Raw genomic sequence first — 27,686 nt, 5'->3', positions numbered from 1 at the left:
CTGGACTGATGATTTAAATGTTGTTTACTCACATGTGCGTTGTAAACTCTATAGATTTTATGTTGCAGCACTGCTTCACTTGTTCACTTCCCCACATGGACTGTTTGTTTACAGTGTCGGGTGAGCAGCTATACTCCAGGTTCGACTTCATTTGGGGTAAAGCAGACCTCTTGGTGATGTCAAAGTACCGCGAGAGCGATTCAAAGCAGATTTCTCCATGTGATAACTGGGTCTCTCTCGCGGTACTTTGCTATCACTCGCTTGTGGCGCAACACCAGTCTGCTCCCCAATCACTTTCGCTTCACTATAGTAATTTGATTTCATAGAAATTAATACGCCGATCGGATCGCGCAGTTCGACAGGAAGTATATAGCCTATTATGTATTTCAACCAACCCGCTAAAGTAGCAAGTGTAGCATGCTAATGGTCAGTGCTTCACATGTATATTATGACTAAAAGTTTTAAAATGTCACAAAACCATGCTGTTACGCATCCTCGCGCTATTTTCAGTGGGTATACGGAAATCCTTGACAATTTCTAGTGGGTATACGGCGTAGTCCTGCGTATCACGTAGACTACACCACTGATTTCCGTGCAGTATTTACCCGTCTCACGCAGTTTACTCAGGTGCTCTTTCTCTCTCTCTCAACCTCTTTCTGTGCGCGCTCAACTCAATGCACACGCTCGCTCAACTTACAACAGTGTAACAAGTGTGCCACAAAATCAACCAATCAGAAAATTAAAGGTCAATTTTGATTGGCTGTTGAAATCGCTAGTAGAACCAAAGCCCGTCTGGTAGAACTATCTACAGCATCCCGGAAGCTTACTGAAACAAATCTAAAAAAATAACTGACTACAGCGAGATTAATGGATTAAAACACATTTTGGTAAAAAATTTTTATTATTAACTTAAAAGTGCCTCAATAGTTTTGTGTATTATAATGCTGTTGTGTTCGCAGGGGCGGAGTGGGACCAAAAAATCTACCGGGAAATTTCGTATACCACCAGCCCTCCGTGGTAAAAAAAGGTCTTGTATTGTTAGTAAAACTAGGGTAATACAAATCGTAATAAATCTGCCAAAATAAATAAATAAATAAATAAACAAACATTTTCATAATAATAATAAAATCATTAAATCATGGCTAATTTTCCTAAATGAGCAGTGTTGGTCAAGTTACTTGGAAATAGTAATTAGTAGAGATCGACCGATACTCATTTTTTCAAACCGATGCCGATAACAAATATTTGGAGGCTTATGTGCCCGATAACCGATATGCTGAACCGATTTTTATTTACTGTTATACTTCTGTTTTTGACATAATAATTACTACACTACTGAACTGAACAAACCCTTATAATAATAATAATAATAATCATCATCACAATCACTCCCTCTTTGCATACAAAGTCATAAATAGAGGGGTCTGAAAGAGTGAAGAATAATATTAATTTAATGAAAACTATATTCCCAATACATGGACTATTCCAAACACCCCTATCATTTCGTCAGAAATGGACTGATCCAAAGTTCGCGCTGCAGTTTTCAGGTAACAGAGCGGGAGAGAAAGAAAAGTATAGCGGAGTTGGCTGCTTGTTATACATAGTTTATAGAGTAAAACAGGTGGATTAAGTGCCTTTTTTGGGATATAATATCGTTGTTTTGACCAGCAACCTGAGCCTTCAGCAATCCAACCAGTAGTTAGCAAAGAGATTTTACAAATAATATCACTGACTGCAATACTACATTCAGGAAAGTAACAATCAAAACGGCTTATATATCATCAAATTTCTTAACTGGTAACATTATTTGATTTCAGAATAATTAATATTTAGTTGTTTTAGCTAATGAAATGGCTGTAGACAGCGCTGTTTATCTATGCATTTACTCGCGCATTAACTGTATTAAACTGTGACTTCTTGCGGAGGTAATAAATAATTAATTAATATCCACAGACATTTATTTAGATATTTTAGCAAAATAATGTTTATCTGGTAAATGTTAATAGGGTAGATCTTGTTAAAAGTGGTAGATGTGCTTTAGCCTCCGGTAAGTGATCAGCAATATGAACGTGATTTTACGATGCTAATGATAAGCATAAATAACAGAAAAACTAATTTAATTTAGCGTTTTTAATTCCACAAAGCATTAATTCATGGCTGTTTTATTCATGCAAAGCTACGTCGTTATTGGGACCGGATTTTATGGATCAGCCAGCGTGACTCTGTGAGTTCGTCTCTATTCTTGGACAAGCTGCATACATTGCTTTTAATATATCAACTTATTTAACATAACATACATTAATGCACAAATAAGCTGTGCTATAAATGCCTCATATGCAAAGTAAGTATACTCAAAGTCCTTTTAATAAAGTCGCGTCACTCCGCCGTCATATTTGCTGTGCACGCTGCTGCTGCTGTGAGCTCCTCTCCTCAGATGCGTCCAGCGCGCAATTTTCTTGTTTATCGGTCAATCCGATATTACAAAACAGATATCCGATCATCGGAAAATGCTCAAATATCGGGGAAAATATCGGAAAACAGATATATCGGTCGATCTCTAGTAATTAGTTACTGATTACTTCCCTAAGAAAGTAATCCCGTTACTTTACTGATTACTTATTTTCAAAAGTAATTAGTTACTTTACTAGTTACTTTACTAATTACTTTTCAAAAACATGTTGCATGACCTGAATATGCTACAGTATGCAACAGGGCCCGGTTGCATAAAGCACCTTAAAGTGCCCGTATTATGAAAAACTCACTTTTTCTGGGTTTTGGGGTGTTATTTTGTGTCTCTGATGCTCCCACACGCATACAAACTTGGAAAAAAATCCATCCATGCTGTTTTGAGTGAGATACAGGTTTCTGAATGTCCTCTGCCTTGAGTCTCAGATTGAAAAAAGTTTCGTCACATTCAGTTTGAATTTTCCCGCCCACCACCCCACTCGCAGGTCTCCACCCACCAGGTAGCTAGAGAGCATAGAGCAGTCACTTGAATGAGACCCTCTGTGCTGTTATCATGTCTCACGGAAATAACAGCGCTATTTGGATATTATGGATTATACTTCCACCTACTTTTAAAAACAAAGTTTTAACGCGTGGTTATTGGAACCCGGAGTATCTTATATACAGTGTGTTACGACGCAAACAGTCCTCAGATTGTAGGCGATAAGACCTTCATGCGAAATCTGATGTAAACAACAGACTATGTATCTATATTTCACGGATTATAAGCATTTGTGGACAAAAATGGTAATTGGATGTATTTTATTGGACTTTCATGGATCATTCACACATCTGAAACAGACTGGATTCGATTCGCGATCGCGTTGTTTCATCATTAAAGGTAAGAAGTCACGTTATATTTTGCATGTTGTCATCTTCTGTCACAAAATACTACATTTATGATGCTAGAGCTAAAAGCTTTTTGCCAAACTAACCGAGACCGTACGCCCCGGCTTTTCAGACGAGGCGAGCCTCTAATAACTTTACGGTCCGCATAGATATATACACGGTCCGGACCTCCCGCTAGCTTCTAGCAATTAGCATGCGGTCCACAAGCAGTATACATCCCCCGCCGGGTCTTAATTTCTGTAATTTGCGAAAATAATGCGTTTGAAAATGTTTATAACGGGAATATGTTAGTATTGTCCAGGGAAAACGAGTGTATTGTTCAGACTGCTACATCACAATTTACGCTGAAATCTTTGTGTGTCATGATGAGTTTGACACACCGAGACCGGGCCTTACAGCCCCGGCTTTTCTGACGATGCTAACCCCCGAGCCTTATAACTTTACGGTCCGGACCTCCCTCTAGCTTCTAGCAATTAGCACGCGGTCCACAAGCAGTATACATCCCCCGCCGGGTCTTAATTTATGTAATTTGCGAAAATAATGTGTTTGAAAATGTTTTATAATGGGAATATGTTCGCATTGTCCAGGGAAAACGAGTTTGTTGTTGTGACTGCTAACGTAACATCACAATTTACTCAGGAATCATTGTGTGTCATGAGTTTCTTCTCCTGTAGTGTACTTATTAGTGATACTTTTCTGCATGAATTGTTTGTTGGCAACATAAACCGTTAATAATAATAATAATAATAATAATAATATATAAAATAATAACACAGTATGGTCTGTACTGCTCACGAGACCACTGAGCATGCGCACGATCACATGACGTTAGTAGTGGGGCGTGATCAAAGGAGCAGTAGCTCATAAATATGTAAGACTAGCTCAAAACGGCACAATCTGAACTGCCCTGAAACAGAGGCTACTAGAGATGGGTAACAATCTTTTCCTACAAGCTATTTCGAGCAAACAACTTTTGAAACATGCTTGATGGAACTTATACTCCTATATAACTTGTGGAAAAGCAGTCATAAGATGGGCACTTTAAGTGTAATTTTCCCTTAAATTCACCCTTATGTTTCATTTAAACTTAAGGGTGTTGCAAAAAAACCTTAAGCTTTTTCTGTTGCATCTCCATGGCAACAATAGTATTTTATAAACCTGGGTCGCTGTCGTGAAACATTTAACGATTACCCTTACCTAAGAGAACCATTTAAGGGATTATACTGCATGCAACACCCTTAAATTATTCTCTTACTGTAGGTAAGGGGAATTTACCCCTTAAGTGTCATACTTAAGGGAAAAACTTAAGGTGCTTTATGCAACCGGGCCAAGACCTTTCAGCCTAATTCTATTCTTTCTGCATATTCCATCATCTGAAATTGAATCAAATGAAACATTATCTGATTTAACCTCTCAACGCGCACTAATTCGTGGGCGTGACGGCGTCGTTTTTTTTTAAGCCTGCTAACAATATCTATTGAGAGTGAGGAGTTGTCGTCATGGTACAGAGCTCCTCCCCCTTTCCGCCATGTTGGCAGGATTCTGGCGGCAGAACATGATTGTTTACGTGTGTTTTTAGCTCGGTAATAGATGAGGTTTTTCGCAATTCTACACTGTTTTACCATGCCTGGCAGTAACTGCTGCGTTAAAAACTACTCCAGCACATCACACGATACATATGGAAAACATTGGAACAGTGGAAAAAAGTTTTTAGGTTACCGAAATGGAGACACCATTATGCATAACAAAGACATCTTAAACAATGGCATATTTGCTTTAAAAATGTCATAACTGAATGAATGACACTTAATTACAGTTGTCATAAACATGCATAAAATCTCCTTTGTATTCATTCATGACATGTGTCATGTCATAAATAATTATGAAGGTTTTATGTCAGTCTTATCCCTTCAAGTAAAGTGTTGGAAACGTTTGTGTATATTGAACCGTTCAATTTGAACGTCTCGTTACAACCTAGTGTTTAGAAACCGTCGCAGTTAATTACTTTGTCATTTTGGTCAAAAAGTGTCTGCTAAATGCAATGTAACTTAATTACAATACACTAAACGCAAGTGAAGAAACGTAAGTTACCTTTGCCAGTACAATGCTGTTTGTGAGCTTGTTCCTGTAAGGTCTCTTTTCTTTCGCCTTATGTTTTGCATTGCTTTATTCATTTTCTTTATCGTATTTGTAGATCGTCTCCGAAATAAAAAATTAAAAGAGGTCTGGAAGTCGCGTCTCTGTGAAGTTGCCCCTGGCAACTGATAGCGTCACCTACCATCATGGCCGACCCAGAGTCGTATAATAATAGAGTTACGACACTCACATAGACGTCCGTTGTAAGAATGGAATGCGGAAGTAACAGCGTTTCATGTAGTGACCGGTAGTGACGCATAGTTCCAAACGCAGCACTGAAGCCCATTCATTTCAATGGCACCTGCTGGTAAATCGATGAAATTACCGTTTCTCTTGACATTTTCGGACATTTCATTAATATAGTCAACAGTGATATTTTATGAACTCTGCTGTAGGTAATGATTATCGTTAATAATAACTAGTAAAATTTTTATATTTTAATGAGTTGTGTATAATGTGTGAATAATATAGATTTAATGGTTTAATATTTTATTACTGGTGGCCATCTACTTTATACTTATCTTTTTTATATATTACGAGTAACACTAGGGGGCAACAGCGACAATCTAAATGCCTTATAAGAAAGTCACACTGCTTACAATGCTGCTATGTGTTTCATTGTGTTTGGTAAGTAATACGAGTGATGTATCCTCGAAAATCATGTATGATTATATTAACATTTAATGTGTGTACTATAAATACAATTAAATATTAATTTAGTGTGTTTATGTTATGCTTCACTGTTACAAATAACCGCGTTGGCGATCTTTTTTGTGATTTTAATATAGTAAAAGTGTAGGAATTATGTTTTTAGCAGATTGATAGCCATTTATATAGCCATATTTTGCTACAAAAATAAAAGATAAACTGTGTTGCTGTAGTTGGTATAGATAACCACAGTTATCTTTGGGCCACATTAACTGTTTATCTTTATTAACTGTTTTACTATATTTACATCACTCCCTAGTAAAAAAACGTTATAAACATAGTATTGATCAATTCACATTACAAGCTAATATTTATCTAAAATAGCTGAAAACCTATGCAAACAGATTGACAGCCCTGCTTGGTTTGGAACTGCAGAACGTTACATGAATCACGTGACCGCACGGCGGCGAGATCAAAGCGTTTCGTAACTCTGTTATTATACGACTCTGGGCCGACCGGCGCAGACCCCTCCCAAATCGGCACGTGACTCCTCACTCTCAATATAGCATACTGTCTACAAACATCAATAATATTAATATCAACATTACTATACATCGTTTAAAAGGTCTACGGGTTTAGCATCAGTGTTTGGTGAGGGTCTCTGTTTTGAGATATATGCTCAAGCATCATAAATATAGTATTTTGTTACAGAATTTCAGATGACAACATGCAAAATATAAACGGGACTTCTTACCTTATAACTATCGCGAGTCGAATCCGGTCTGTTTCAGTTGTGGGAATAACCCATAAAATCAGTCTAATAAAATTCATCAAATGACATTTTTTGTCCACAAATGCGTATAATCCATGAAATATAGTAGTCTGTTGTTTACATCAGATTTCGCGTGAACGTGAGATGGAGCCACAGCGGTCACGTCAGCTTGTCCACAAATGCGTATAATCCATGAAATACAGATATATAGTCAGTTGTTTTACATCAGATTTCGCGTGAACGTGTATGAGATGGAGCCGCAGCGGTCATGTCAGCTGGGGGTTCAGGGATTTTTTTCAGTTAAGTTTCACATTGCTGTGCCGGCTTGCTAGGTGTTTGCTTAGTTTTGAGGTGGAATTTTTCGCTGTGGATAAAAGTTTTATTCCCACGCAGAGTGTACAGCGGACGCTGATGTTTTTGTCACCTTTAACTGGGTTAAACTCAAAGTAATGTCGGTACTTCCAAGAACTGCATAGTCTTGTTCTCTTCCGCGCTCCATGTTGTCTCCTCACGTTCAACAATACACTGACTGACGGCGCGGTGCTCATACGTCATTGTCACTCGACTCGCGTCACGGCACGAGAGAGTCTCACGAAACAAAATCAAGATTAAAAAATAACGCAGTAACGCAGTCTGCTAACGGGGAAGTAACAGTAATCTAATTACTCGTTTTGCAATTTTAATCCCTTACTTTACTCGTTACTTGAAAAAAGTAATCGGATTACAGTAACGCGTTACTTCTAACGCGTTACTGCCCATCACTGTAAATGAGTAACTATACAAAATGATACCTGTTTGAAAGACGAAGATGCGCACCTCAATCAGCTATTACATAACAGAGGGAGACCAGAGATGAACGTGCTCATAAATGGGAGTAATATGGAATACTTTCTTTACATCTTTGAAAAACTGTAAGAATTTTTCCTTTAAAGCAACACTATGTAGTTTTTTTACCTTTAACACTCTGGGGTCGGCTGCGGCGCGGGCGCCGCAAACTCTTTATTTTTCAATCGCTCCCCAAAGAGACTTAGATAACTCTGCTGATTTTGGACATACAGATATGATTTATACATCATTTAAAACGTTAAATTGTCTAGTTTTTTTCTGTCCACTCCCAATAAAAACAGCATGTTGTGCTTTTCGCAAAATTAAGAAAATAAACATGATGCGCATTTTGTTCTCTCTCCCTCAGTGAAGTCCTTTCAGAAACACGTCAGAAAAATTAACTCTAACTTAACGAATATTTTTCATAGAAACAAAATATAAATGTCTACATAATGCTTGGAATGTCTGCTTTTGGAAGATGTAAGTGAAATCGAAAACAAATATTGTAATTCGTTGTTAACTATATTAGAAGAGAGAGATGTACCGTCTTTCTTCTGTTGCTTCATTATCTATAATGAGCCACGCCCCGCTCCATTGAAGAGAAGTGCAGAGATCATCCATATTGATTAGTCAACCCCACAGTCAATGGACATTCCGTCTCTGCAGCCATTCACTGCTGTGTTGAGTTTTAATCCGAGTGCTGGAAACATGGCATATACTTATTTACTCGTGACTGTATCTAAAGTTATCTCCAGACGCGAGTGTGACTTGATCAACGTCCAAACGCACACACAAACACACAATGCCTCATATTTGAAGCGCTTTGTGGTATCATTATAAAAGATGCGATTGCACACATCACATACTTGTTTACTCGCGCCGAATCTCCAGACAGACGCGAGTGTGTGTGCTTCGTCAGTGTGACGGGATCGATGTCCGACATCTAAATCCTTATTTACTTGCGGATGTGTGTCAGTTTCTCCAGACGCGAGTGTTTTCTTTGTCTTCCGTCAGTTGACGCGACCGGAACACACATACACAAACACGCGAGTCAGGAAACTTGACGCGCTTTTTGGTGTTCTTATAAAATACGCGATTGCAGACAGTACAATCCTTATTTAGTTGTGTCTAAGCGCATATCTCCGCACAGCAAGTTTATTAAACACAGGATCACTCGCATGTGCACACGTTTACTGCATTCATGATCAACACGTGAGGTAATGGCGGCGGCTGTAAACAAACATTGATAAGTTTATCACGCGTGTCCCTGGTTGTGTTTCTACTATAATGATTACAAAAACACAAATAGGAGTCCAGACAACGATAGGCAGTTGTTCTTTTGAGCTTTTTACTGCACAAAAGTAAACCTCTGGCTGGCCAACCAAACACAAACCCTGTGTTCACTTTACGATGGCCAAACAGTACCTTTACCATGATTAGGCTACTATGGTTTTTAAAGGGTAACTTATACTTGTGATATTAATAGAAAATATTTATCTCTCTCTCTCTCTCTCTCTCTCTCTCTCTCTCTCTCTCTCTCTCTCTCTCTCTCTCTCTCTCTCTCTCTATATATATATATATATATATATATATATATAATGTGTGTGTGTGTGTGTGTGTGTGTGTGTGTGTGTGTGTGTGTGTGTGTGTGTGTTTACATTGTATTGAAAAGTAAACCCTATCATGGTTTTACTGAGGGTTACATTCCTGTTGAACATCCCCCACAAGGCTCATTTATGTGGCTCATTATTCAACTCTTTTGTCTCTCAGCTGTCAATCACTGATTATTCAGGAGCTTTCCCGCCTCCACGCATACAGCCTTTCCCAAGCAAAAGTGTCTTAGAAATTGTAAATCAAAATCTTGCATTATGTGAAAAAGTAGGCCATATGATTTTCACATCATTTTGAAGAAAAAAACTCTAGACTACTAGATGCTGTTTTGAAAAGTCTTGGGAAAACATGTTTAGAATGAGTTTTGTGGTGTTATATCAGTGATTTAAAAATTTAGCTTTTTCAAAAACCATGCATAAACATTTTTCTCTCAAAAATACAAACATGTACATACATGTTGATTATATGATATTGAAGCCCAGTTTGTGATGAACACAGTGTTATGAGACTTTTGCCATTAATATGTTTTCAAGCAACTGAAAAAGCACAAATGTCAGTGCATGTCAAAACTTCCCCAGGGCCCTAAAAACCCCTTAGACCCCAGAGGGTTAAAAAAATGTCTCTAAAATTATTTCAGTGATAGAACAACTTTAAACTGGACAAATTGTACTGTTGCTGCAACCTGAGCAGCCTCCTAGCTGCTACAAGCACACTCTGAAAGTGGCGGTGGAGGATAGAGCACACAGCCCCGCCCCTCCCCCTGCCTGCAGAAGAGTGTCTGATACCAGGCACTGTTGCGCTTTTTAACCACATGGGGGAGCTGTAAGTCATTTTTACATGGAAACTACATAGTGATGCTTTAAATATAATTTTTGTCATAAAAGTTTTGTTTTGAGAGATAATAATGTTTTTTTTCACTGTTATTGCTTATTTATTTTAACGTTTTAACGTGCTTGGCACATTGACCTCAAGAGATTATTTCAGTAATATTGCTGTTTTTCCAGTAATAATAATAAAATGTACATGCCAATCCTGCTTTCTTGTCTTTTTATTCATTTCATTATGCTGTAATGATAAGTTATATGTGGATATTCATTGCCGTTATATACTCTCGTCTAATATTCAAATCATATGCGGAATAATGTGTGCATCTTTGAATAACTGTAAGAATACAGTTCCTTTGAAAATTTGTTTTTGTCAAAGTTTTGAGAATTAATAATGTTGTGAGGTTATTTATTGCCATATTGCAGTTGAATACTTGTCTATAATATAGAAATCACATAGTAAGAAATATATAATGTGATACTGCAAAGTTACCCATCTAATTTTTATTTATGATATAGTATAGCCATATGGAGATAAACCTTTGCAAATGTGCTGATTTGATCCATTCAAGTACTGACCACCAGGCTATAGATTTTAAACATCCTCCACACTTACTATCAAATAGTCTATCCGCTTGACTTATCAATCCGACCGCATATGTACGGCAATAAACAGGCGTTCGGTGGCGCGGCTTTTTACATCACAGGCCGACAGGCTATGCCATTTGGGGAGGAGCCGCTCTAAACCTCTTATATTTTTTTTAAATCCTTGACATGGTTGGACCTGCCAAACAGGTTGAGAGCTTTTATATACTGTGTTGAGCAAAGAGGCTGCACAGTTTGACCGGGAAGCGGCCGCAAATCAGGCCACTAGACGGAATATAACTCGCAATGTATATTATAAGACTGGCCCTCGCAGCCTCAAAACACTACCGACTCTCCCGATGGCCACTCCGCTATATTGTGACTAAAGTTAGCTTGACTTATCCTTTTCAAAGCATAGCTGCATACAATGTCATCAGAACAGCAATCCCTAAATGTCCCACCACAGCCACATGTAAGTAGTTTGTAATATTTTGGTTAGTTACTGTGTTTATTACCTTTATTTTGTTTGTCTGCATTCTTAGCGTGCAAACTACATTTCGTTGCTTAAGTTAACTAATTTATATAAAAAAAGCAGTAGACTAATGGCGCTTTTCCATTGCATAGTACCCCACGGTTTAGTTTAGTTTGGGTCAGCTTACTTTTGGGAGCTTTTCCATTGGGTGCAGTACGTAGTACCCGATACTTTTTTTCGTACCACCTCGGTTGGGGTTCCAAGCGACCCGAGCGGATACCAAATGTGACGCGAAAACACTGTAGATCACTGATTGGTCTGAGAGAATCGTCACGTCATCGCTTTAATGTAAATATTAGCTTTAGCTTACATAAGCAAACATGTTGTTATCTGTGTTCTGCTATAAGTTTCCAAACACCCTTTTAGCGATGAAAAACATCCGCAAGTTGAGAATCCGGGACACCATAACAGTTTTTTCCAGACTTGCAGTTTGTGGCGGCACATTCGCGATGTGCACGTCCGCATTATATATGCTTAAATGCAACTTGAATGAGGCTCAGCGGAGCGCCGTCGACTGACGCCACGGGTCGGGTGTTTGAACAGAAACTGTCATGTGAGACAGAGGTAGTTATAAACGCGATGTGCAAACATCTATTTGTGGTGGCCAATTTTAATTTTGTGGCAGACTGAGAAATAAATGAATGAATGTATGGGAATGTACAACAACGCTCTCACGTGTATGATGTCACAGCAGTAGGCAGCGTAAATATAACAACACGCCTATAATCCCTCCCACTCCGAAGTGATACTAAACTCGATGGAAAAGCTAACCACGCCAAAGTGAGGTGAGCTGACCCGACCCAAACTAAACTAAACCGTGGGGTACTATGCAATGGAAAAGCGCCATAAGTCTCAGGATAACTTTATTTGGCAAACTAAGAGAACAATAAAGGCTTAACTTTGTTCTCCATAATGATTTAAACGTTATTTAAACTTATAACTGTATCTAGAATGCACGTTGCTGCCAGACATTTCAGATGTTAAATTGATAATGGTCTTCTTGAGGCTTGGGGAGGATGTATGAGAGTTATGCAATCAACATACAAAGTACATGTATTCCATTACAGGAGCGGGAATAGATATGTTAATAGTTACATTTAGTAACATTTTGCATTATAAGCAGAATTAAAATAGTAATTCATTTTTTTATATATAAATTAGTTAATGTAATGCAGACAAACAAAATAAAGGAAATAAACACAGTAACTATATAACCAAAATATTACAAACTACTCACATGTGGCTTTGGTGGGACATTTAGGGGTTGCTGTTCTGATGACATTGTCTGCAGCTGTGCTTTGAAAAGGATAAGTCAAGCTAACTATACAGTAGTCACAATATGATATATAATATTGTAAGTTAAACAACACAACAGCATTATAATACACAAAACTATCAAGGCATTTTTTATTTTTTCCAAAATGTGTTTTAATCCATTAGTCTCGCTGTAGTCAGTTATTTTTTTAGATTTGTTTCAGTAAACTTCCGGGATGCTGTAGATAGTTCTACCAGACGGGCTTTGGTTCTACTAGCGATTTGGTTGGAGACCAACAGCCAATCAAAATTGACCTTAAATTTTCTGATTGGTTGATTTTGTGGCACACATTTGTTACGCTGTTGTAAGTTGAGCGGGCGTGTGCATCGAGGTAAGCGCGCGCAGAAAGAGGTTGAGAAAGAGAGAGAGAGAGAGAGAGAGAGAGAGAGAGAGCACCTGAGTAAACTGCGTGAGACGGGTTATTACTGCAAGTAAATATATGGATAATAGCAAACAAGCAAATACTTTTATTGAGCACGTAATCGTTTTTTATTTGCTCAAAACGATTTTTGTTTGCGATTGTTAATTTCTGTTCAAAATATAATGTAATGTGCTGGCAAAATATAGTTCTTTGTGCTCAAAACTTACAATTGCTCGCTCCGGATTGAGGCACAAATATTACGCCATACTATATCCGGCATAATCACAGCTTTAAAGCAAAAGTGTAAGCACCATATAAAATGTTAACGTGCATACGGTGGGGTTTTAAACGCACCGGGAAGCACATAACATAGCACAAGATGGCGAGATCACTGAGCGCGCTGCGGGTGTGCGAGATTTAAGTAGTTCAGAGTCAGGTTGGTGAGCTCGCTTAGCGCACCGCGGTGTACACATAAAACACATGAGCGTCCATGATTAAGCAAAGAGAACCTGCGCTTGTAGGGCAGGGACGTCTAAGCTGTAAAATCTGACACACATTGACGTCGAAGACCAGCCGGCCGTGTTGCAGATATCAAGAATAGATACCCCTGTAGACCAAGCACGTGATGAAGCCAACCTCGCGCAGAGTGGGCTCTTAACATCATAGGATATAGCTCATTGAGGGATGCGTGAACCAGTGCGATGGCTTCAACGACCCATCTAAATAGCCACTGTTAGTAACCGGCATACTTAGTGAGTGATATGCGCAGCGATCTGACTACAATATGCGGCAGAACGGTTCGTAGCGTGGAATTATACAGATACCACAATAGTGTGAACCCAGGTGAGCACTCGAGCGCATCGGGGATGCATATAGGTAATATTATCATGCACAGGTCGGCGAGCTTCCCAAGCACACCGTAAATGTGTACTGACAATAAATTACGGGGGCACAGGTGAATACTTGAGTACATTGTGAATGCAAATAGATGAATCAGAGTGTTATAGTGCACAGGCCGGCAAGATTCTCGAGCGCGCCGTCATGTGTCCTGATAATAAATTGTGCGCACACAGGTGAACCTTTCAGTGCATCGTGAATGCATATAGATAAATCAGTGCACAGAACGTGCCGTGAATGTGTACAGATATGATTGATGAATGTAACGGTGGGTACCCAATGCACCGTGAACATACACAGATGAACAACAATAGTGTGCATGTGTCACAAATGGAGAACACAGCCGTGTATAAAGGTGAGCTTCTCCAAGCGCACCTTTAGTGTATACCGAAATCTCATAGCGTGCATAGGTGAGCTTCTCTAAGCGCACGGTGGACACATATAATTAGAAACATATCGTGCATACATAGCTGTCATTCAGGACCTTGGAGAGTTCCAGAGCGCTTGCGCCTCGGGCACTGTCCGCATCTGAGAAATGACAGGCTTGTGATGTAAAATAGAATGGCTGGCCGTAAAAGCGTGGTTCGCTGTTACCGCCGCCATATAGATATTTGACTTTGCATTAGGACGCCTGGGGTCCTAGCTGCTTGTGGTTTTGTGCTTCTCGGATGCAGTCTCCACACGCCCGTCGTAACGGGGGATATGTCTGCACCGTGGTGGTTAAAGCACAAGATGTGTATCACTCTGATTGAACATAGCTTATAAAGGCGATGCAATGAGCTTATAAAGAAGATGACTCGTCAGCTTGTACAGGGGGCGAGATCTCAGCCTGGCTCGGTGAAAAATGAAACCACCGTAGTTTGCTCGACCGCATTAATAACATGGTCGAGAGTGCTGTAGTGCAAAAATCACCCCCTAAATGAACTGCATGTACAGTATGAGGTGATTGATATGAAACAAACGAGCGTTCCACACGCCGAAGGATGATTGCCGTCGCAAGGCGTGTCCAACCCACAGCAGATGCTGGGCGAGCACGGCAAGCAAAGGCAATCTTCGGTTCTCAGCCGGAAAGCGGCAGGGGAAGACGCTAGACCTGGATTCCGCTATCTTCGGTTCTCAGCCGGAAAGCAGCAGGGGAAGACGCTAGGCCTGGATTCCGCTGCAGGGCTTGTGTCGACGGCGAGTAAGGCTTTTTCTTTAAGGCTGTATTTACAAATCCATCCAGTAAAACCTTTCATAAAAACTACCAGTAAACAATAAATACAATAATTGTTTAAAAACAACTAATATTATGCTGATAAAAATGCTGATTAAGCTGATTTATTTATTCTGCTACTATATATTATTACAAAAATGCAATTACATTACAAAATATATACGACATAATCTGCTTAGTTAATGTTTATAATAGTTTGTAATGTGTTTGAGCATACTTTTGTTATGTTTAAATCAAAAAGCAAATACTTTAAAAAGTTAGCAAATAAGTTCATAAGCTAATGTCTCCACCTGCGTAAGCGATGTAATAATATTTTCATAAATTGAAAAAAAAAACACTTAATACATGGTGTAGTTTAATATGTTTATTAGGGTTTGTTCAAATAACTTACAATGTGTTGAATGAGAAAGATACTGCTGACTGTGTCGGACCGCGTGAAACTCAAAATATTTTTGCACCTTGTTTAATTTACTTAAATGAAACAAGTTAATACAACACAATTTTTTATTTTTTTGTCTCAACCTATTTTTATAATGTTCAATCTGCTTAAATTTAAAAAAAATTACATGAACTCAATAATTTTATATTGGGACCACATTAATGATTTTTGTTGCTATTACTTACTGGGCCGTGAATCTGTATTTCCCAGCATGCTTTGCATGCAACTGCCTTTGGAGAGTATTTTTTTAAATTAAGTGTTATTTTATGCATTTTTAGGTAAAGAGAAAGACTTTATAGTGTTTAATGTTGGTTTATCTTATTGATTTAGAAGATTTTGTGTTATATCTTTACGAATTGTTTGGTTACCATCGTACAGAAGAGTGGCGCTTGTGGTTAAGTTGTGGATGTGACATACGTACTTATTTTAAAAAGCACTAACTGTGTTAATGACTGTTTGAAGATCAGTCTCTTTTCACATGTTCATCCAATGTTAGCATGCTAACGTGTGCTTATGCTAATTAGTATTATATAGAAACTGACAATTGGTTTAACTAGACTTTTTTGCTTGAATGAACTTGTTTTGTTTTTGTTGAACAGACCAGAAATAATTACGTGGAAAAGTTTTCCTTAACTGAATTTAGTTTATTGAACAAGATATTTTTATGACCAATATAAATATATTTATTAAGTTGGTGCAACAAAAGATTATTTGTTTAAATTAACTTATTGTATTCTTGTTGTACAAGCCTAATCTAATTTCGTGGAAAAGTTTTCCTTAATTCAATTATGTTGATTGAACAAACTATTTTTTTGAGTGTGTCGCAATAAACAAGTCCATTAAAAAATGCCTTTAAAAAAAACTCACAGCAGAGGGACAGTTGGGACATTTTAAACCAGCCCCTGAAAAGTAAAAAACACGAAGTCTTGGTAAAATCCATGTACAAACACTTGACTGACGTTCCCATTGTAAAGATGGTATGTCTCTGCTCCCCCAATATATACTGAAAAAAAATAAAAGCTGGATTTACTAAAAAATATAGTGCCCCATTGCTTAAATTTTTTAGTAAAACTTACTTAAAAAAGGGGATGAAAAAACGATGCACTGACTATATTTTTTTAGTAAATCCAGTGTTTTTTTACAAAATATGTTGCAAAATTAAATGGCTGAAATTATTTAAATAAATTAAACATTATTATCAAATAATTTTGCATCAGAAACAGCCCAGAAAATAACATTTATTTAATAAAACTTACAACAAAAAGTGCTTCTTTCTGCTCTTCTTTAAAGAGAATACCTCAATTAAATCATTAAAATCAAGTTGACGCAAAAGTAGGCTGAAATTATTTAAATAAATTAAACAATATTATCAAGTAATAATTGTACAATCAGAAACAGCCCAGAAAATAACATTTATTAAATGCAACACACAACTAAAAGTGCTTCTGTCTGTTCTTCTTTAAAGAGAATTCCTCAATTAAATCATTAAAATCAAGTTGACGCAAAAGTAGGCTAAAATTATTTAAACAAATTAAACAATATTTCAAGTAATAATTTTACAATCAGAACAGCACAGAAAATAACATTAATTAAGCAACTAAAAGTGCTTCTTTCTGCTCTTCTTTAAAGAGAATTCCTCGATTAAATCATCAAAATCAAGTTGACGCAAAATGTCGTACTCACTTGACATTAATGTATGTAATTAAATTATGTAATTAAATTAAACAATATTATCAAGTTATAATCTTACAAATCAGAAAATAACATTTATTAAATACAACTCACCACTAAAAGAGCTTCTTCCTGCTCTTTTTCAAAGAGAATTCCTTAATTAAATCATTAAAATCAAGTTGGTGCAAAATGTTGTACTCACTTCACAACCTCAGGGGCTTTTTACACCTGGTCACTTCATGCGTTTTCTCTGATCGGATAGCTATCTGATCGAAAAAGACCAGGTGTAAACGCCCTCTGAAACGTTTTCGAGACAGATTTAAATCCGATCGCTCAAACCACTTCAGGAGGTGGTCTGGGACGCATTTCAGATGAAACTAGAGAAGTGTAAATGCCAGACATGGTGACTTGTGACTTGGTGACTTGGACTCGAGTCGACTTGAGTCGCTATTTTTGTGACTTGTGACTTGACTTGACAAAAAATAAAATACTTGAGACTTGACTCGGACTTGGAAGTTAAAGACTCGGGACTTGACTTGACTTGAGACACGATGACTTGAATGACTTGAGTGTTAATCACATCATGTTTTCTGTTTAAATATTTAAAATATATTAACTATTTTAAAAAATAAAGTTGACCCAGTTGGAGCGCACACTGAGAATGGCATTGTCATGGCTGAATCACGACACTATCATCAGTCATGCCCTCTCGTACCTTACGCACACCACACCCACATAGAACAGATATCAACATGTCAGCCGGAGGGGTAGCGGGGGTCATCGCTTTCAGCTTCAAAAAGATGGCAAAAGACAAACAGTTTGTTGCAAGACATGCAACATTAAAATCATGGCCAGCCAGACGACAACCTCCAATTTCGTCTGTCATTTGAAGAGCCATTCTGCCCAGTAAGTGCTTGTCAAGTTGTTAATATCTGGTTAGTTAGTTGTTAGTTATGTAATAATAGCTAAAGTAGCCATTAACCCTCATCATACCGTGTTAGGGACAAATGTAGGCAAAATAAGTTTATAAGTTAATACATTTATTTTTAAAAAATACTTCCCTTGATCTGAGCGGTACGAGACTTGGCTTCTTTTTCTAAGTTTGCCACCTGAACACACATACACACAGAGAAAAATGACTGGATTCTACAATGTTAGGGCCGGTTTACATATCGCGTCTTTTGCACGCTCAAGTTCGTTATTTCAAATGTAGGCGCACGAACAGAAGAGATTACAATTTTGTTTAAATCCATGATGTATTTTACTGAACATGAGTATTTCTTGATATCTTTATATTCTATATATCTTTATTAAGATCAGATTCTGCAGGTAAAATTACAATAATAAGGTGACTTGACTTGGACTTGACCTACTACAGGACTTGACTTGACTTGACATAGCCTGTGACTCGACTTGACTTGACTTGCCCAAGAAAAAAAAACTTGGGACTTACTTGAACTTGAAGGTTCAGACTTGAGACTTACTTGAGACTTGCACATGTGTGACTTGGTCCCATCTCTGGTAAATGCATCTAGTTGATGAAACCACATACGTCAGCGCTTTACTCCTCCCAAACGTATAAGCACGTCACTCGCAAGTAAGCTGGCAGAGCGCCAAACAAACAAAGACGACAAGCTTATTGCTTTATGGAGTGATGACGGATAAAAAAGCTTCCTAGAATCAATAAAAGAGTCTAATGACAAACTCAAATGATATTAAACAAAGAAATAAAACGTTAAGAGAGAGTTTTGTGAATGCTTTTCCTGTCATGTACCTGCATTAAATCACTGCACTGTCACTCTCCTGCTGCGCTGTACTGCGAGCTTCAGCTCATTCCAAAAAAGGAGATGCGCGTCCCCTGTCCAACATACAGTATAACGTACAGTATGTGCTACCTATTCGTCCCCTTGGAATTATAAGGTTCTATCTGACATTTTTGTCAAAATTGATCTGACATTTTTGTCAAAATTGAGTGTTTCTTACTCTGTGACAATTTATTTACATTATGTGATGTTTTATTTTAAGTTTTGTACATTTTGGGACGTTTTATTGAAAAAACAAAAAGGTTCTAACTACAAAATCGAACTCTAACTTGGCTCTATAAGGTTCTATCTGCGTGAGCTAATCAGCACTTCAAATGCACAGAAGGGGACCAATCAGGATCAACTTTATAGGGTGGTTTCTCAGACAGGGATTAGCTTAAGCCAGAACTAGAACTTAGTTTCATTAGAAAATATTTAACAAACATGCCTTACTAAAAACATTACTTGTGTGCATTTTGAGGCTAAACAAAGGGCACTGATGTATTTTAAGATATGTCAGTGCACGTTGTTTTCAGTTTTGACAGCTCTTACATTTATTTTATTCAAAGACTAGTCTAATCCCTGTCTGTGAAACTGTCCCTATATGTGGTGTTGCCGGCTTTGTCCTTGACGACAGGAAAAATCACAGATACACAATATCTGTGAGGATTATGGCACGCAACGCAAAGTTTTTAAGAAACCTTAAGATCGACAGCCCGAATTTTAGGCAAGTTCACCCTACTGTAAAATCCAGCTTAAGCTGGTGAGATGGTTTTAGCTGGTCTCCCAGCTTGGTTTTTGCTGGTATAGCAAACTGGTCTAGCTGTGTTTTGGTCACTTTTTAAGCTGGTCTAGCTGTGTTTTGGTCACTTTTTAAGCTGGTCTAGCTGTATTTAGGTCACTTTTTAAGCTGGTCTAGCTGGACTTATCTGGTCATGCTGGAAGACCAGTTGACCCACCAGCTTGACCAGCTTTGCCAGGCTGGTTGGACCAGCTTACACCAGCTACTGCCACCTCAAACCAGCTAAAACCAGCTACCAGCTTATGCTGGTCTTTGCTGGATTTTTCAGTAGGGGCAGTCTTTTTTTTAGGTCTTGCTGAGGAGATTGTTTTCATAGTTAGACACCACACTAGCCAGCAGTGCTAGCTTCTTAGTTCCTGATATTTAGAGGCAAGCACTAAGATAAAAAAATACAGAAAAAACAAACTAACCTATCCTACCCAAAAAAAAGTGTGTTTACAGTAAGTTATGATTGTTATCTCAAAATTTAAACATGTGAAAGATTGTTAAAGCAGTTACCTCAGTATTAAAATGATTTCAGAATGATTGTAGCCTGTAGCTGCTCAATCCTACTGAAAAATCCAGCAAAGACCAGCATAAGCTGGTAGCTGGTTTTAGCTGGTTTAAGGTGGCAGTAACTAAGTCCAGCTAGACCAGCTTAAAAAGTGACCAAAACACAGCTAGACCAGCTTAGTACACCAGCAATACCTGCTAAAACCAAGCTGGGAGACCTGCTAAAACCAAGTTTTGAGACCAGCTCAAACCAGCTCACCAGCTTATGCTGGTCTTAGCTGTATTTTTCAGTAGGGAATGGTATAACATGCTAAAACAAAATTGTCTATTTTGTAATGAACCCGACATATACAGGAGGATGGTAGAGAAACTGATGCAGAAGAGGGAAGAAGCAATGTTGTAAAGGAGCAATGTAAAATCAGACTTTTAGAGATAAAAGTGCTAAAATAAAAATATAAAATGTCACAGAAAGGATTAAAATGTTACTTTCTAACACATGTTAAAAAATTGTTACAACATTAATTTTATATTTAATGTTTAAATAATGTTTTGTTTTGGACGTATTGTTGCATAAACGTCATCTTAAGTTTTTTAAGGCGGAGTAATAAATAGTGTATTTGCATTTTGGACGGGGGTAAAAGATCGGATTCATATCCGTTTTGCCAAGACGCATTTATGTGGCACAATGTTAATGGAACAGTTTTTACAAATCAGATAGCTATCCGATCAGAGAAAACACATGAAGTGACCAGGTGTAAAAAGGCCATTAGTTTATTTTTTATACACACCCAATTTCGAAAATGACCTTTCTCCCAAAGCATTAGACAACAAGGATGGTGAGAAAGATTCTTATAATGCAATTTACACATTGGGAAAAGCACACTGGAGCTGCTTTTTTAAGATTTAATTTCTAGGCAATAGGTCATTGGTCAGGGAGCAGCAAAAAGCAGTAAACTGAAAGGTTCGTAATCCAAATGCTTCTGTAGTTGCTGTTCAAACTGAAAAAGTGCTGAAAATCCTCTTTTGCGAAATGTATAACATTTTAAACAGAAGTAAAGATAAAACAATCATGCATTAGGAAAATTAATAATTGCTTTATTTACTGTATTGTATATTTTCTATAGGTGTTTAAAACCATATTTTGACAGATTGTTCTACTTTCATTGTTTCACGAGATTGCCTGCCTATTTAGTCATAATAATTAATGATAAACGAACTTGGCTTGCTGTTTTTGAAGGAAGCTCGTCCTTAGGTAGAGTTCGAGCCCCAAGTTTAAGTGAAGGAGGAGATGATGAGGAGAGATGCCAGAAGAATTGCGGCCAGGCGCGGAGGCACAGAGACTCCCGTTTACGATATGATGATGATTGACACAGGACTGTTAAAGTTCCTTTCAAACCTTCGTTAAAAGTGTACCCGTTAAAATATTATTACTGCAGTAAAAGAGTTTAAAAATAAATATAGCATAGCTGTGTCATGTCGTCCTCTCACTGTTCTCAGTCAAGATGTAATGCTCGTATGTCTCTCTGGTATCTCTTGACATTTGATGTTTAAATGTGAGATGATAACCCATTGAACTTGTGACGACGACTGTATTTTCGTTTAACCAAAAGTGAATCAGAAAATCACGGCTTCACAGCGTTGCGTGGATCGGCCGGTTGCCATGGCGCGGGTGCGCTGACTTTATCTGTTTGTTTTTGATTCATACATGTTAAATTACTGATGTCATACACCAGTCTACACAGCTCAACGCGACGTCAAACACGCACCCAGTCTTTACTACCACAGGCGCTTGTAACATTCAGTTGTAGAATGCAGTTGTCAGTCCCGTAAATTACTGAACTGTGTGTGTACAGAACAGGATTAAAGGCAGAGTAGGCAGGTTTAAGTCAGTCTAAAACACATTTTTGCAAATTTGTTTAAACTGTCTTTATATACCAATACATAAGTAAAATGTGTACTCTGAAAAAGAGAGTATAATAATCGTTTTAAACACAGCTAATTATTTCCATTCACTCCACCCCCTCCCTTCTGGGATTCTTCTAAAGCCACGACCCCAAAACACATGAACGCACGACGCCGACAGCTCTGCTGGGAGAAGCCTTTACCTGAGATGAGCGGAGAGGAAGGAGTGCAGTGCATGTAGTAACATCATGTCAGAATCATATGTAATAATACACCTAACTTTATCACTATGAATATAAACAAATAGGATGGCTTATAGTACTCAATATTAAGCTAGAATATCAATACTGTTAAAGTTTAAAATATATTTTGTTTGATTCACTAACAAACAAGCTAGTTATACTTATAAGAAAAAGCTAAAAACAGGTTGCATTGATACATGTTTTTTCACTACCATAAGTTACACTGTGATGAAGGTGAATTTCGTGGAAGATTCATAACATATATGGTATTTTACCAGTAAGAGTTTCCGTGATGAAAGCATTGTTGACTCTGATAAAGACTACACTCCAGAGACAATACCGCTACCGCATCGTCGACTAGGGGTGGAACAAAAAAAACGATTCTTAGATGAATCGCGATTCGGTCAAGTTATCAGAACCAAAAGGCGGAACTCAACTGGGGGAGCGGTGATGCACAAGGAACAACTTAAGAGAGCGCGCACTGCACGAGCACATAGCGGAGCTTACAAGAGCAGAAGAGAAAGAACACTTTAAATGCTTGTAGGACTATACTGCATATATCTCTACATTGAATTTAGGGCTGTCACCATTACTCTATTCTTTTTGAGGAGTTTAAAAAAAATCCTTGAGTACATGTCGAGTACTCCTTAAAATAGCAGAGATGCGGTTTAGAGAAACAAAGTAGAAAATTAAAACAGTATCAGAAGCATACATATTAGTGCTACGCTGCCTCTCTCTCTCTCGTTTGCTCACACACACAGAAACACACCATGCGCGTGGATCAGCTCCTGCGTGAGGCAAGAATGCGCATCCTTGTGAATTTTTGGAAGTTAGCTGCAGTGGCCTGACAAAACACATTTGAGAAGAAAGGCGCAGCAACTCAAAAAGACCTGAGTGTTTCACAATTACTCTAAAAGACCATAATGACAATTTTGCGCGTGGAGCAGCAGTTAACTTATGTGCGATCTACCGGCATTGCCTTTGCGATCGACATATTGGACACCCCTGCCCTAAACCATCCGCTGACTGTTTAGATATAACATGAATATATTTCTGGAAGTTAATGCCGGTTAACATATAGAATAAATATGTCACATTTAATTACTATTTTTACTGGTTTTAATGTCTTACAACAGAAACAGGACATATATGTATATAAGAATGACATTATTTATCCCTTAGTTGCATTAAAGTACAGTATATGACAGTTCAGAGACTAGTAGCAAAAGCGCAAACATTAAAGGAATAGTCTACTCATTTTCAATATTAAAATATGTTATTACCTTAACTAAGAAGAGTTGATACATCCCTCTATCATCTTAGTGCGTGCACGTAAGCGCTGGGGCACACTGTGACATTTTGATATCATTTAGCTTAGCCCCATTCATTCAATGGTACCACTCAGAGATAAAGTTAGAAGTGACCAAACACATCAACGTTTTTCCTATTTAAGAAGAGGAACTATATTGTATGGCGGAACAGCACTTTTGGGAGTACTTCGACTCAGCGCAGTAACACCCTCCCTCTCCCATTATGAGAGGGAGAAGGGGAGCGGATTTTTCAGGCGAGTTGATGTACTCCCAAAAGTGCTGTTCCGCCATACAATAAAGTTCCTCTTTTAAATCCGCTTAGAAAAGCGCTACGTTTTATTTTGTACCACCAAACTTGCTCGTATAACTACTCGTCTTAAATAGGAAAAACGTTGATGTGTTTGGTCACTTCCAACTTTATCTCTGAGTGGTACCATTGAATGAATGGGGCTAAGCTAAATGCTATTGACGTGTCGCAGCGCGCCCCAGCGCTTACGTGCACGCACTAAGATGATAGAGGGATGTATTAACTCTTCTTAGTTAAGGTAATAACATATTTTAATATTGAAAACGAGTAGACTATTCATTTAACCTGGCTTTGAGAGTAAATGTGACGTACAGACGTCACAGATATGCAAATTAGTACGTCAAGAATCGATTCTGAATCGAATCGGGACCCTAAGAATCGATTCTGAATCGATTCATGAGGGTCCAAGTGATTCCCACCCCATCGTCGACTCAAGGAAAAGCCACGCGATATTTACTCTCATTTGATTTCTTCATTTATTCCTTTTTTTTGCCTTGTTTGCATTCCCTGACTGCATATGCAGGTACTGTGAGTTCTGAATGCTCTTTCTCTGCCGTTCTTTTGCTCTTTCTAGATTTCGTGCCTTGTGCACTTTCCTCAAATCAATCGGGTATGCGCATGTGTGGGCAGATCCTGTAGCAACAGGGGTGGTAGCCATTGTTGCGAGAGAGTGACAGTCGCACAAGCCAATCATTTGTTTTGTCCCGAATGGAAATAATTAGCTGTGTTTAAAACGTGATAAGGTCTACAGACACTCGAGTTTTATACACTCTATTTCAGAGTACTTACATTTTACTTATGTATTGGTATAGAAAGACAGTTTAAACAAATTTTGAAAAAAGTTTATTAGACAATTCATGCCTATCCTGCCTTTAAGCATTAAATGGTGAAGTGACAACCAAATGAATATGCAGTGTGTACAGGATGTAGGACTGGCATCATGACTAAGCCCCTATGTAGAGTCTTGTGTACATGCAAAAAATGTGGGTCCCCTAAAGTGAGAAATTATACTCATATCCAGCCATGCATATGACATCACCTGAATTTGCCACAAGCTTGCATGCTTAAAGACAACAGAAAGCACCATCTGAGTTTTGGTTAACAGGGGAGCTGCTGTGTAGGAGGAGCTCCCCAGCTAACACAAATACGTAACTGTTACGTAACGTCGACGTAATATGATGACCAAACTTACTCGTGGCGACCGGAAAAGTGAAATTCCTGGATTCGTCGCCTGCACGTAACTTCGCAACGTAATCTGCCTGTCGTGGGCACGTCGTGACAACATAATGGATTGAAAGTTTTATGTTGGTAACCAGTTAGTAATTTAAATCTTTTATTTAATATTCTTTGGGCGGACATCTGCAGTAGGCTACAACTAATTTAACTTGTCCTTATTTGCCCATAACTAAAAGACTTACCATAACATATGAATGACAGACTCCGAGATGGAATACTTCATTTTATTGAACATGAACATTTCATTACAAACATTTAAATAAACATATGTTAAAATAAACATTTAAATGGATTCTCCATATAATTTAAAATGTAATTTCTGAATTGTGCAGGCGTAGTTTTGTCAGACGGAGAAAGTGAGAGAGTGTCCTCTTCATTTTCCGGTTGCCAGGGTAACGCTGCTCTAACCTTCACCAGTCCAAAACACCAAACATGTCCCATAAAACTTTAAAACAAAGACAATAAAATAAATAAAGGTTAAATAACATCTACACGTTTTCATAAATATCGTTTTATTTGTTTAATTTGTGAAGTAGTGTCTTACCTGAATAAACGAAATTTCCTGTCAGATGAACATCCGCAGCATAAAACGCGGTTTATACTGTCGGGCGAGAGTCTGTGAGCCTTAATAAGTATGTTAAAATGTTGTTTATAACTCTTAAGCAACTTAAATAAGTTATTGTGACATTTAAACGGGTCAGTTCAGAGAAACGACCGGTAATGACTCCTGTCACGCCGTTCTACTGTGCACGCGCGGTCGCGCGTTCTGGTCAAGTTCAGCTGGGCGGGAGGCGCGTGCTATTTAATGTTTCCCATGTAAATGACATTTCGTGTGTATTTAATCTATTTTGACTTATTTAAGGGAAACTTTAAAACTGAAAAGTTTTAATAAGCTAACCTAAATAGAAAAGGAAATGAATGTTTATATAATTGTATAGGTAATGAAATTACCTCCCTGGGACGTAACAGTTACGTTGCCAGTAAATTATGAAATTACCAAAATAATACGACTTTATTACGTAACTGGGACGTGGTTATCTTGTGACGTAAGGAGTCCGTACTGGCGACGTGGTGATTTGGTACTGTAATGGTAATGAAATTACCTCCCTAGGACGTAACAGTTACGTTGCCAGTAAGTTATGAAATTACCAAAATATTACCAATTTATTACTTAACTTGGACGTACTTGGTCATCTTGCGACGTAAGGAGTCCGTACTGGCGACGTGGTGATTTGGTTCTGTAATGGTAATGAAATTACCTCCCTAGGACGTAACAGTTACGCTGCCAGCTGGTAAGTCATGAAATTACCAAAAATGACCAATAAATTACGTAACTAGTACGTCGTGTGTTAGCTGGGCTGTTGTTTCATCTCAATGGAAGCGAGAGGAGAGACACAAAGCTCACAGTAACCATGGAAGCATGAGAGAATGGCCTTATCCACAACCAATATACATTGTTTTAACGTTTACACATTTATCATTACTTCCACTGTTGTATTTATTGTGAGATATTAGAAAACAAATAAACATAATTTTGTAATACTACTGCTTTTTGCTTTGAAGTAGGCTTTGGGTGCAAGATAATAAGCTGCTACAGGAGTTTAGAGAGAAGTCTGAGAAAGTTAAAAAGAGAAAAGTTAATAAATAGGCAAACTACTTCAGCAAATAGCCTACTGTGACTTACAGTAGGCAAACATGGTAAACATGTCACAGTGCCACAACTTATGTTATTCTCTGTTTTTTTTTCAATAGGGTACGTCGTTTATAACTATCAACAGTACATGCTATATAATATATAAGCAGAATTTATTTAAAAAATCCAAGTGCGCGTTTAAATAAAATAAAACGTAGACATACAAGGTGATATGTGAATTACTTACCTAACACTTTGTTGTAACACTCCGAGGCAAACGACAAAAGCTCGGCGGTCAGCGTTGCTTTCATGAGTTCGTCAGCAGAATGATAAATGCATTATCACAAACTCGCTGCGCTACACAACGGAGTTTCCTAAATAAGTTGCACTTAAACGCGTTTGGAAAAGCGTGAGTTTTCTTATTGGACCCTGCTTAAATTCTCCACTCCATGCGAGAGCAATTAAGTGTGGATGCGCTTCAAGCTCAACCTGACCTGCCATGCACTCCGTTAAGCGCTTGTCCCGTCTGAAGTAGTGGACATGTGAAAGCCTTGTCTTGTTTGAGGAGGGATTTGCAAATCTCATTAACCTTCAGGATTGATATTTTGAGGGAACAACGTCACCTAGCGGGAGAATGGCAAATTACTACATAAACAACACAAGGACAACACGCGCAACGCTTCAATCAGTGCACTGCCGTTCACTTGAGTGCCATATGAGTGACATAAATGCTTCATATAGACGCACTTGATCGAAAAAATAATATCGATTAAT

General features: G+C 38.1%; 1 protein-coding gene across 2 annotated transcripts in view; it reads right to left on the bottom strand.

Annotated features, from left to right (window-relative positions):
* The window catches only part of adgrv1 (adhesion G protein-coupled receptor V1), a 691,082-nt gene extending 663,627 nt beyond the window's left edge, over window positions 1-27,455 (bottom strand). For both annotated transcript variants that reach the window (XM_073814613.1, XM_073814614.1), the window contains exon 1: window positions 27,160-27,455. In XM_073814613.1, the coding sequence (XP_073670714.1) occupies window positions 27,160-27,223 (64 nt within the window). In that variant the 5' untranslated portion in view covers window positions 27,224-27,455. The remainder of the gene's footprint in view (window positions 1-27,159) is intronic.
* Window positions 27,456-27,686: the final 231 nt, after the last annotated feature.

Source organism: Paramisgurnus dabryanus, chromosome 5, assembly GCF_030506205.2.
Source record: "Paramisgurnus dabryanus chromosome 5, PD_genome_1.1, whole genome shotgun sequence".
In the NCBI taxonomy this organism is placed as follows: domain Eukaryota; kingdom Metazoa; phylum Chordata; class Actinopteri; order Cypriniformes; family Cobitidae; genus Paramisgurnus; species Paramisgurnus dabryanus.
The sequence above is the reverse complement of the archived record's forward strand: the minus strand, read 5'-3'. Positions and strand labels throughout refer to the sequence as shown.